The sequence below is a fragment of the Rissa tridactyla genome, chromosome 3, assembly GCF_028500815.1.
Source record: "Rissa tridactyla isolate bRisTri1 chromosome 3, bRisTri1.patW.cur.20221130, whole genome shotgun sequence".
In the NCBI taxonomy this organism is placed as follows: Eukaryota; Metazoa; Chordata; class Aves; order Charadriiformes; family Laridae; genus Rissa; species Rissa tridactyla.
Genome location: NC_071468.1, coordinates 121056792 through 121069481, shown reverse-complemented (window position 1 = coordinate 121069481; position 12690 = coordinate 121056792). Strand labels below are relative to the sequence as shown.

Below are 12690 nucleotides of genomic sequence, written 5' to 3'. Positions count from 1 at the left end.
CTGGGCTTTTAAAGATGCCTAAGAAATAGCCTGAGAAGAGAAGGAGGTTGCATTTTTGTTGTTGTTATTTTGCTGGGGGGTGTGTGTGTTACAACAATAGTTGGGTTACTCATGCAGAAAGTCATCTTGGCTTTGTTAAGATCAGAAGTGAGGATATTTGCTGTAAGTGTTTACCAAAGATAGCTCCAGACAGCTTGATTTTTAGCATTGGCAGTAGCACTAATACAATCTGCAGCAGCCAGCGCTAGAGCTGATGGCTGGATTTACATGAGAGTGGCTTTGCAAAGTGCGTGCACGTGTGTCACGTTGGGGTGTTACAGACGGTATGCCAAGGAGCTGCCAGCCTGTGATCGTTCTCGGATCATGTAACTCAGCTTGGGAAATGGGAAATTGATTTTTTTTCCCTGTAATAAATCTGTGTGCTTCATAATCCAGTGCCAAAGCAGTGGAAAAACTCATTCGTCAGGGCTATTTACGTGTTTTTTCTTCTCTCCATTGACACTTCAGAACGTTGCCATTGAAGGAAGAGAAGTCACGTTGCTGGAGAGCCAATGTCATCAGTGGGAGAACAGATCACTGGGGTTTTTTGTCATTCTTTCTTTTTTTTTTTTTTCAGTTTGATACAGTGCATCCAATCTTAGACTGATTTTCAAAACCGTTTATTGTCCATTAAGCATCAATGCCCATTGTCCATTGATGCAGTCAACCACAGACCACAGGGGTCAAGAGCCGTGTATATCTCCCGCTGACTACAAATGTGGCAGTAAAACCGAGACACAAAATAATTTGCAATACTCAGTATTTCCTCCTTCGGCAAGGTTTACCTGGAAGTGCAAACAGGACGGAGCTGTTTGTGCATTAGTTTAGACCTCACCCCGCTGACATGTTTCAGCCGAGCTGTGCCCAGGCTTTCTTAGCATACACATGATATGCCCGCAATATGCTGAAAGCTGCTCTATTCTTCACACCCACGCAGGCATAACAGAAATGTTTACAAAAGGAGGACTGCTCTTAGTAATCACTCCAAAATTTTCAAATGCAAATGCCAACTCAAAGTGGCCCACTGCCTCCTTTGCTGTTGTTTAATGCTCTGCTAGCCCTTCCCCGTGGCTGCCATACGGGAAGGTGGGGGGCTTTTTCCCCAGCTCTTTGCTGTATTTTTATATTTGATTTTTCCCTTGTTTTGGAGGGATTCCTTTAGGGAGGAATCCACGTTTGCTCTGCCTCGGAGCTCTAAGGTTTCTCATCTATTCTGGGCTTTTCGTGATTGGGAAGATGTGCTGTGCCTGCAGAGCACGTGGTGCTTCGGGTGACGGCACAAAGCCCCTGGCCTGCGGGGACCCGGAGGACATGCACGAGCTAGCCAGCCGGAATGAATGGGGAAGCTGGTGTCTGGTGTAGGAGGCCAAGGAAGACTTCTCATAAATCTGCTCGTAGCTTCTTGCCCACCAGTACTAATCACTCCACCTCTTCCATGCCTGGGTGAGGAGGAGGTGACCCTCCTAAGAACATCGTTGTATTTTCTTCAGAAGGATCTGCTCTGACAGTGCTGTTCTGGCAGCTGGCACCTCTCTGCGGTGCTTCCAGCACCCTCCTTCCACCCAGGAGTCTTGGTTTGGTGGCATGTAGGACCTGAAGAGATGGGCTGTTTGGGCCTCAGTGGCCAAAGTCTCTGCTCCAGCAGCATTGCAAGGAACACCTGCTGGTGGGAGCAAAGGGTGCCACATGAGACCCAACTGCATGTCCACCTTCAAGGACGAGATGGGAAAGCTTTGGACTCTGCCTCACGGTGTTTTACTCTGGGGATTGGGCAATGCCACTGAGCAGTGACGTTTACCTTGTGGGCTAGCAGATCACCTTTGACTTGGCAAGGTGAGGGCATTTAGCGGCTCTCTCCTCTCATGTCCATGCATACCTTGGCCGCTCAGTCAGCAGATGCCGGTTGTAGGGCATTTACTCTAGGATCTGGTGAAACTTGTATCTTCACTTTCTGGTTTCCTAACGGGCCAGAGATAACTCTTGAAGCCAGTCAGCCCCGGGCAAAGTTCTCCACCCTGCCTCAACCATGACCTCAGCCATGCCTCGGTGTGGAGGGATCACAGTTACCCTCCAGCCTGGGGTATTGCAACCTTCTCCTCAGTCACTGAGGTCTGATGCATCACCTGGTGTTCGATTTGGTTGGGGATTTTCCTCTTTATTATTTCCTATTCCCGAAAAGACATGGTCTTGTTTCCCTGGAGCTAAGTTGATTGCATTCTAGTTTCAAAGGGGCTGAAGTTTGACACCTGAATGTCTGGGTTGAAAGCGGTCAGCCAAGATAAGCACCCTATTTTGTGAATGAGGTACTCACACAGTGCCTGCACCTTAACAAAATGACCAACTAAATATTCAATATATCATTATTGTCCTTAAACTTAGGTAGAATTTGTGTCAAATGGAGGTTGGGTGGGTTACCCAGGCCCAATGGGAGATCTGCTTCAGGGCCAGAAGCAGTTAAGTCACAGCACAGTGTCTTCACTAGCAGTCCGTCCTCTTTTTTCTCTTCCTCTAAGATATTTTGCAGTTTAAAATCTCACAGTATTGGACTGTGGTATTGCAACTCTGAGGTTGGAATGAGCCATAGAAGCTGTGTATACATTTAAGCTAGATGTTGTTAGAATGTAGGATACTTTTTTGGGTCAACTGATGGTCCATCCAGCCCCATATTCTGCCTCTGAGAGTGCAGTGTGAGATATTGGTTTGGAAGACCACGTGAGCCTTTGAAATACTATTTTTTCCCTTTCATCTTTCTTGTGTCCACACAGACATTCACAATTGTTGGATTAAGGATGTTAGGTGTAAAACCAAGTCTCGCACAGGTGCTCAAAAGTGGCGAGGGTGCCAGAGGTGCTCAAGATCTTCTCATGCTATGAGGATTGCGCTACCAGAAGTGGCCGTGAACCTCCAGAAGGCAGCTCCTTTCCTGAGGTTTTCACCATCTTAGACCAAAATCCTGTGAAAACATCCTCTGCTGTGATTTTTTTTTCCTAGCCTTTACCTGCTATATAATTTCCTCCCAGCGTTGGAGCTGACCTAAACCCAAAACTTTAATGGTCTCTGTTTTGGATTCAGAAGCAGAGATTGAAAAGCTCTTGGAGTTTGAAGGAGCTTGGATTTGAGATTGTGCTCCTGACACATCATTAATTTTAAGATTGTTTTCCCAGCAAGCCTAGGCTTTCCGTTCCCAGTTGAAGATCATTTACCATTGACTGAATGGTGAATTATCGTAGTGGAATGAGGCAGAGAAATATGTCGATATCAGATATAACAACGCGCAGTCAGTCAGATTTGAACCTGCGCCAATCTATACAACCCTAGCCTTGAAATTGTTAAAACAAAGAAGTTCATTACATTTAATGATCAAGTGTCCTTCGGATTTCTGAGGAGTTTATGTTAACCATTTATGTTACTCAGCTCTAATATAAGTGGCAAACTCTGTGAAAATCCTCTTAAAATTAAATTGGAAAGTTGGGAGTTTTTTTATATATCTATATAGTTTTTTTGCTTCAAGGAAGTATCTGCTTTCCAGACATCTCCTCAAACAAATCACGTCTGAACAGAAAAAATAAACATGGAATAGCCGAAACTACAAGGTTTTGCTGTGTGGACGAGCAGGGAAAGGAGTTAAAGAAAAGTAAAAACAAAAAAAAAAAAGTTGAATTTCCTGAAGAAGTGCCTTTGCTTGTGCCGTGTGGCTGTCCCATTGCTGTCTACAAAGCAGGGCCCCAGCACAGTGCTCGGATATAGCAGGTTCTTCAAATTGCGTGGCCCTGATGTGCTTCAGCAAAAATATCGGGAAGAATTGGGAGGGGTGTGCTACTGTTTCTATGAGCCAGTTCAGAGACGGTTTTCTGTTTATCGTGCGCTTAAAAGTGCTTTGGTTTTACCAATATAAAGAAATAAAAATAATAATTTATGAGGCATTCAGTGGTGTATTTGTCACCAGGTAGTAACTGAGAGCAAACGGTTTATAGACCCAAACACCAGTGAGTAAAACTAGGTCTCCCTCTCTCTCACTCAGTGCAACCCGCCAGTGCTTCGGCAAAAAATAAACTGTATTTCTTCTTAAAATCATTTCCTCCATAGTGAGCTGTAGCAAGTACATCAAAAGGCATCATTAGCTTCCGATAGTTATCCCAAACCATTTGGTTTCTTATTGTGTACTTGAGGTGACTGAAGGTAATTGGGCCAGCATCCAAATGTGACATTTTTGGACGGATGCTGATAAGATTAATGACATTTTCCTTCTTGGGTAGTATTTTCAGCACTGAAAACACTACTGTGTAATGTTTGAACTGGATAACAACCTGACAGGCGTGCCAAGTGCTGACTGGAGAGTTTCCCCACCTCTGAAGTCCGCTCCCTAAGCTCAGACCTGGGTCTTGCACTTGCCATCCGCTTCTCTGTCCGAGCCCTCAAGGACTGGCGAGTCTTCGTATAACTGGCTGTTAGACCCGGACGAGAGACACCAGGAATTTGCAGCATGGCTGCTACATCTTTTAAAACTCAACTCCATTCGTTTCCCCCCAAATTTGTTTTGGGGAGGGAGTAGCACAGAGCGAGACTTTAAGGGGTTGAGTCCTGGAGGAGCAGGTTGTGTTTCGTTACATTTCTCATTCCTTATAGCACTGATGTGTGTATGTTCAGTAATCCCACCTCTTTCAATTAGGCTGCTGCTGCCCTAAAATTTTCTTCCTTTTTAAAAAATTTTCTTTTGTTTTTGTTTTTGTTTTTGTTTTTTTTGTCCTAGACCCCAGGCAGGCGCAGTCATCCCCGCCGTGGTCCTACGACCAGTCTTACCCATCCTACTTGAGCCAGATGACTTCACCGTCCATTCACTCCACAACTCCCCTGTCCTCCACTCGAGGCACAGGACTTCCAGCCATCACCGATGTGCCCAGACGCCTCTCAGGTAAAGACCGTGTTTTGCCTAAAACAATTATGCAGATAGGAACAGGACCGGCAGAGGCTGCCTCCGTGGCCTCACGCAAGCCTTTAATAAGAAGAGCAAAGCTCAGTCGGTGATAACAGGGTTAGTGCACGGCGGGCGGGGGTCAAACTCCCTTTTTTTTCCGAAGTGGAAGAGCTGCTGCGGTGCTCTGAGCACGTATCATTTGAATATCTCTAGGTCCATTTCAGATCAGACTATTTTTAAATTGTGAACCTGATTCTATGAACAAATTCTCTGTTTTTTTCCCCCACGAGAGGATGTTTGCTTGCATGTTTTGAAGTAATTGTGATATTCTCTATTTTTTGGTGCTTTACTTTTGGTGGCGTGTGTGATGTTAGGCGTCCTGACTGATAAATGCCTTATTTCTTCAATAGTTAAGGCTAAGGTTCATTCTCCCGCATTTCAATCCAGCAGCTCAAGAAAGCCCATTTCCTTAGTTAATGTGTACTTAAGATGCCTATCAGAAACTAGCTGAGTCACTTTAGGGTAAAGATTGGACAAATTGTGCTTTGGAATGATGCAGGGGAGAGGAAATCTGTTTAGGAACATAGACAAGACAGCAGCGAGGAACTGAGACTTTTTTTTTTTTTTTTTTATCAAACAAATGTACATTTACATACTGTGCAATTCATCTCTAATGGTCTCAGTGATAAAACCATCTGTGTGAAGTAATCTGATTGCCCCAAAGTAAGATAGAGCCTGTCATGGCACACAGTCACCTTGTATATCGTGCCAAAAATGAGGAACCTTAGGGGAGGGAGGCTCAGTATTAAAACTCCAACCTCGCAAGTGTGGAAATATTAGCAGCGTATGCCAAAAAAGCATGTGTAACGTAAAGAAAGCCTTTATGATTCATTAATGAAAACCAAAGAATCAGCCTTATTACATCTATTTTTTGCATGTTTGCAAGATATTATTATAAGCTTGGATGCTGCCGCCTTACACCTGTTTGACTCGCAGCCAGGTGAATTTCTTGCTGTCGTGTTTTCCCCTTCCACCAAGCTCAGAGCGCTGGAAAAGCTGATCACTCCACCGAGCTGCATCGCTGACAAGCTGAACTGCAGCCAGCAGGCGTGTAGGATTTGATTAGCGTAGACTCCTTGATTTCTTTCATCTTGGAGGAGGGAAGCTTTGTTTCTCAAACAAACAGCTGCAAAAACCTCTGCGGTCCTAAGCGCGCTCTGCCTTCTCGGAGATGCCAAACGTCTCCATGTGGGCCGAGGGCTGGAGGGTGGTGGAGCAGGTTCCCGCCGGCTCTCTCGGTGCAATGCGCTGACTTCGGTCAAAAAACTTGATGGGCTTGATGCTGAGGAAATGCTTTGTTTGGCCTGAAACAGGTTCCCTTTGAGTGGGAGCCTCCTGATGGTCTGTGTTGTCGAATGGGTTATTTTTGCAATTGTGCCCCCAGCGATACCTCCAGGAGAGGCTCGGCTGGGACCGCAGCAGCTGTACCACCGCGTACTTGCCCTGCAGCCCTTGCTTGTCTGTGTGTATTCAGACGTGAGCGCCTGGCATGTGGGCACAGGCAGAATGACTAAAAGACCTGGCTGTGTACATTATGTGGCCACGGACTGAACTTTTCTGCTGTAGTCTACAGCCGGTCGCCTCCGCGCTTCTTGCCCTTCATCTTTCGGGGGCTCGACCGACGCCTCCGCAATGCTCTTACTTTTTCCCAGCCTGGGGATCTTGCTTCCAGTTAGATTCGAGATTGAAAAAGGGGACTTTGATCTCCCACAAGTGCCAGAGGTTGTCTGCGGTGTTTGCTGACGTTCAGAAATACAGAGCGGCGGTGCTGGGTGGAGGACGAGCTCTGATGCTCGGGCTGCACAGAGGCGCGTTGCAGCCCCGGCTGCAAACCCTGCGGTTCCTCGCGAGGGTTTCTACAGAGCAGTGCCACAGGGAGGGAGGGCAGGATCCGACCCCTTTGGTGTATAAAGTAGAGGGAGAAATGCAAGTTTAAAGCTGCCCCTTACTGCAACCCGTTTATCCCGCACACACGGAGAAAAGCGAATCTCCGCTCAGTTACATGATACATCTTTCAGAGGAGAGTAGAGCTTTGATGGGGGGGAAAAAATGACTGCTAAGAAACACTTAGCAGTTAGAAAACTTCAGGCACCTCCAGTGCATGAGGGAAAAATTAGAGTTTTACAAGGCCTTGAATAAAAGCAAACTTTGCCTTCCCGATACAGTGGCAGAAATCTGATTATCAAGGCTGTTAAAAGTATACAAGGTAATTTTAATGAATGCCATATTTACTGCCTGTTGCTTAACATCATGCAGGAGGAAAAATGGGTAAAACTTCCCCCTGAGGCCTTGGATGTCACACCTACAGGCACAGGACTTCCTACCTGCCACAATTTCACATTACCCGGCCTCCATGCCTCTGCCTAGACAACTGCTTAAGTTGTGCTCACCCAGACGTTGAAAATATACCATCTAATAAAGCAACGTGTCCTTCACAAGCATGGTTCCCGGTTGTATTGTCAGTGGCAGTCTTCAAGAGCTATTTTTGATGGTACTCCCGTGACCAGAAACACATCCATCCCAAGGACAGAACAGTGGTTGTTCCTCCCCATCCTGGGCTGGGTACATCTCTTGGTGATGAGGACGCCTGTGTTTCAATCCCAGATGGGGCTGAACGTCAAAGGAGGTTTGGCGCTGTAGGACAGGAGGTGACGCGGGACTGCCATAGAGTTCATAGAATCATGGAATGGTTAGAGTTGGAAGGGACCTTAAAGATCACCTAGTTCCTTGCCATGGCCAGGGTCAGCTTCCACTAGACCAGGTTGCTCAAAGGCCCATCCAGCCTGGCCTGGGATTTCTCATGGAGTTCTCCGTCCCATGGGAGAGGGGAAAAGGGCAGCAGGCTGCAACCCTGGGCAGTTATTCAGGCAGGCTGGTGTAACGCGGCTGAACTGGTCGTGTCAGTGTCTAGACTGATTTCTTTTGCACAACTGAAATGTTTGCATGCATGCTGCAGGCACGTGCAAACGCGTCTGTCAAACTTCAAGTATTCATCTTTTATTCTCCAAATGCGGACCGGTGCTGTATTTGCAGTGTCGTACAAGTAATTAATGACGTGTCACCCATATTTGGGCAGTGTTCAACAGCAATAGCTGAAAAGCAAAGCAAAGAAAGATTATCTGGCATCACACATGCAACTTTTGAACCAATGATCTCTCTGGTCCATAAGTCTCATGTTCATATCAAGAGTAAATAAAAAACAAGCTCAGGAGGCCATGCAATTGACTTACCTTATTGCACCAACTCAGTCACAAAAAGAGCAGGATTCCCCATATTTTATTAAAATATCTGTCTGCTCAGACTTCCCCAGAAGACAGTGAAAGTTGGTGGCCTAGCAGATTAATATTCTTAATTAAATAATACTGTAGTGGAAACCATGGGAATATGTGAACACGGTCATTTCAGAGAGGGTTTTGCCTGAGGGACCTAGTCTTATTGCATGATTCATAACGAGTGCACTCAGTCTTTGTGTCCTACGCGTAGCCAAAGTGCATGTGGGATGGGCAGTATGAGTGTCTATTATGTAATTAATGTATATGATTCATATAAATACACATCACAGCCATTTTACATAAAGCTTTGGGACTGATCCAGCAAGTCCTCAGCACAGGCAAGGTTCAGAGCAGGGAGTACGGGTCGGGTTATTCCTGCAATCCCAAAAGGGCTGTTCCACAGCAGAGGAAGGAGGTATGGGTATAGATGTCCCCAGGGTAGACATCCGTATCTGAGATGGTCACCCTCGGCTCCCTTTTGGGTCAGTGGGGACAAACTGGCGTTTGCAGGGTTTGACCAGTCTGCAGATGAGCTGTACTGGTCCCTGGCAGTGCCTTGGAAGAGCCTGTTTGTCTCCACGGTCTCTAAAGCGAGCCTAGGTGAGTGGTTCAGGTACAGACACGTCTGATCTGATAGTCTGCCTTTGGTGAGGTGATTTAAAAGATGATTTAACTGTCCCATAAACACATCCATATCACAGCCTTGTTACACTTCAGTCCTGGTGTAACCCTGCCGTGGTCTGCCTCACCCTGACCTCTACCTGCTCTGTGATTGCAGGGTTTGAGCTTGGATTTACTTTTGTTAAGAACAGAATCATAGAATCATAGAATCATAGAATGGTTTGGGTTGGAAGGGACCTCAAAGATCACCTAGTTCCAACCCCCCTGCCATGAGCAGGGACACCTCCCACCAGACCAGGCTGCTCAAAGCCCCATACTGAGAAGGGAGGTGGGGACACTTCTTCTCCCCCTAGACTTTTCCTGGACCTCCTCACCCTTCTTACCAAGCTCCAGTCTCTTGCTTTTTGCTTCACCTTTGAGAGAGACCTGGGGGGTCAAGGTCTTAAGATGCTGGAGGACCTGCCCTGCAAGTGTAACCTGAACACGTTCAGTGCTGGCTGTGGAAGAGCCTGCCCTACGCATCTGCATCTGACAAATGCCCGTATGACAAAGGAGAAAATTAAAACTGAATCTAAACAGCAGGACAAATCATCAAACCTACCTTTCCAGCCCCGGGCTCACGCTCTTTGCAGATAGTTGTCACTTGGGGATGCTGGCCTCGTGCCACCATGCCCAGACTCTCCTGTCCCATGCACTGGAGTACCTGCACTGGAGTGCAGAGTGGACTTGGCTGTCTTTGTATCTGCTGTGTCATTGAATAAGGACAAGCTGAGATAGATTAGGGAGATGCTGGGCTCAGCCTCCAAACAAAAGAAGTTTGAAGACCCATCCCTCTGACCTAAACCAGCCAGAAAGTAGTATCTTTACCAGTAAATTACACAGTGGTGGGGCCTGGGCTGTTAAATACCGGTACTGTTAAATTGTCATCGAGGTTGGTTTTGAGCGGGGTTGGCCAGCACGGTCGCAAACAGGTCCCAGCTGTGGTTTGGAAATGAGCAGAGCCCCAAACCTGTTCCCGTGGGCAGCTCGGAGGCAGCCACCCCATTGTGGAGGCCAAAAGGATTTAATATTACAGCTGTGGCTAGACCACCCTGGCTGGATTTCGAGCCAGAAAATGGGCCCTGACCCCGGGCTGTTTGCTAGTTCGAGTGTAGCCAAACTTTCCCATTAAGTCATCTCGCTGTGTAGATATCACCGCGTCGTTTTGGACAATCCTGGGCCTTCATCGAATGTTGAATTTAAGAAACATTCCCGTTCTCCCAGCTTACTCAGGGCTGGCAAGTATAAACGCAACCCTGTGAATGCCAGCCATGCCCTAATCAATGACAATACTGTTCCTTTACACAATTTAATTTTAATTCTTGTGAGCCTACAAATCTTAAAATAAAACCCCACATATAATGGAAGCAGCTCCAGCTGAACCTCTGGATTTAGTGTTCGTATGTTAATGAGAAAGTGGCTCACAGTGATGGGCTGGTTTTTCTTGAGGTCCTGCACGGGTTGTCATCTTGGGTTTCTAACCCTGAATGTGAATTACCTTGGATTTTGCTTAATGTCACGTACACGCATGATCTTTATAATAAGGATATTCCCTTTTTTGAGGGGGGGGGGATTTGGTCTTTGAAAAATATTAACTTTAAGAAAGAAAAGTTGTTTATCTTCTTCTAAGGAGGTCAGAAAACTTTACAGTCAATAAGGAAAAACTGTGGTCATGTGAAGCATCTATTCTTGCATCCCTTAATTCCTACTAACTTCATTAAACGTTGTGGGTAATAAGCTCATTTCAGGACAGGACCCTTAATAAGAGAAGCCATTAGTGCTGTCTCCAAAATACAATTCTTTTTCCTCTTTGCGTGCTCTGGGAAGCAGGGAAATGGTTAATACCGTGGCTATTGCCAGCAACGGCCTTGGTGTTAGCAGCTCCTGAAATGAATGAGCAGTTCACGCTTCAGCAATATTGTCTCAGGCTCTTGGCAAACCCAAGAAGCCAGCTCTGTTTCTGGTGCGCTCGCTACGCTGTGATGTTTTTCTTGGTGACTATAACAATTTTCACTCTGTCTTTTTTTTTTTCTTTTTTTTTTTTTTTTTTTGAAATGGAAGCTGAAAGGCTCAAGGTTGTCTCTGTCTCCATTTCTCCCAGCTAATTTTCAATGCTTTCCCGGCAAGGTGACACCGACTTAAGGCAAAGTAAAGAACTTGGGGGAGCTCGGGTCTTCAGAAACAACCCCCTCATTTTGCCACCCTCCCTAAACTTGTAACTTGTCTTTTTCCCTTTTTTTTTTTTCTTCATTATTTTTCAGTGGTTCTATTTATTTTGTTTACCGCAGGTTTTCCATTTTTAGTCTCCTGCCCACTTGGTGCCACCTGGGAATCTCAGCACCTTGGCACTCGTCTGTGGGGTTTCAGTAGCAGCCTCTCTGCTGGGTAGAATCTCTCATTGGAGTAATTGTCCAGAAGATACGTTGCATGATCCCTACCTCGAGGACGAAGGCCAAATTTTTCTAGCGTGGGTGGCCTCAAATTAGGCGCCTATACCCAGATTTAGGTGGTAAAACCAAGCGGGCTGATTTTCGAGGTTTGAATATTATAATGTGTGCCTTTAATCCCTCTTCATTTACTTAAAACGGCTGTTGGGAGAGGAAATAAACAGGAAAAATGGAGGCAGAGGGAAAGGGTTTTATTCCTGAAATAAGGGATTTAAAAAATACCAAAAAGAAACAAGTGGAATGTTTTTAAACAGAATAAATTTGTTGCTGATACAGGCAGGAAATAGCACACTCAAATATATGTGGATGTATAGATATATTTTTATCTGAGCTTTTTTTTTGCAATGTGTTTTATATTTAGGACACATATCAAGATTTGCATCTGTTTCCAGAACTTGCTGCTAACAGTTAGTAATGATGCCAAAACATACTTTAGTTCCAGCTTGAGACCAAATGATATTCAGGGCTTTTTTTTATTACTAATTTAGGGTCTGATATTAATTAAGGAAATTTTTCCATAAGTGCCAGGCCTTTTCTGAAGAACTCATTAAAATTATATTAACTTAAACCGGAATCACAGTCTGAGCATGTTTTGTAATGATTATTTGTACTGACTCTGCTGGGTTTTGTAAACAGAATGCTAATTGTTAATGGGGCAACCGGGCGCTTGATTCCAGACTTTCAAAGGGCCAGATCCTGAGCCATTACCTAGATGTGTGCTCCCAATAAAGTCAATAAGCTCCTAACAGGAAGGCTGTGGGGACCGAGCTCTTTGTTTCGTCCTTGTGCAAAGCCGTATGATGATTTCCCCATCCCCTCGGTGGAATCGCCGTTGATTTTCTACCTAGGATGGAGCCAGCAGCTGATGCAGGACCACATGTGTTCTGGTACGGAGAGGGAATCTAACTCCGTACGTGAAGCTCTCTGGTCCATAAAGGGTGGTCAGGATCATTTGGTTTGCCTTGAAGTCACTATGGCCTTGAGTCTTTGTTGCCCTAAATCTGGTTTGCTTAATTGCACAAGCTGAATTTACAAAATCGTTCCGTAAAAAGAGGGGGAATTTGGTCCGTCTCAATCTGTGATTTTGTTTGGTACAAGGTAGGTGGAAAAGTATCTTATGATCTCCAGGAGCTGTATGGTTTAAAAGGCCCAATTCTGCAAATCTTACACTAAAAAAAATACAATTCAAGTGGCAAAAACTGCTGCTGGTAGAAATAGCTGGAGCTGCCTTGACTTTCAGTGAAATGTCCTCGCATTTCTGGCCATGCAGAATTTGACCGTGCTGAATTTGGTCAGG

General features: G+C 45.5%; 1 protein-coding gene across 7 annotated transcripts in view; it reads left to right on the top strand.

The window, feature by feature from the left end:
• Positions 1-12690, top strand: part of RUNX2 (RUNX family transcription factor 2) — a 91783-nt gene that overhangs the window by 60979 nt on the left and 18114 nt on the right. For 3 of the 7 annotated variants that reach the window (XM_054194645.1, XM_054194646.1, XM_054194644.1), the window contains one exon: positions 4790-4951. The exons of the other annotated variants lie outside the window; for them this stretch is intronic. In XM_054194645.1, coding sequence (XP_054050620.1) covers positions 4790-4951 — 162 coding nt within the window. The remainder of the gene's footprint in view (positions 1-4789; positions 4952-12690) is intronic. 7 annotated transcript variants of the gene reach the window in all.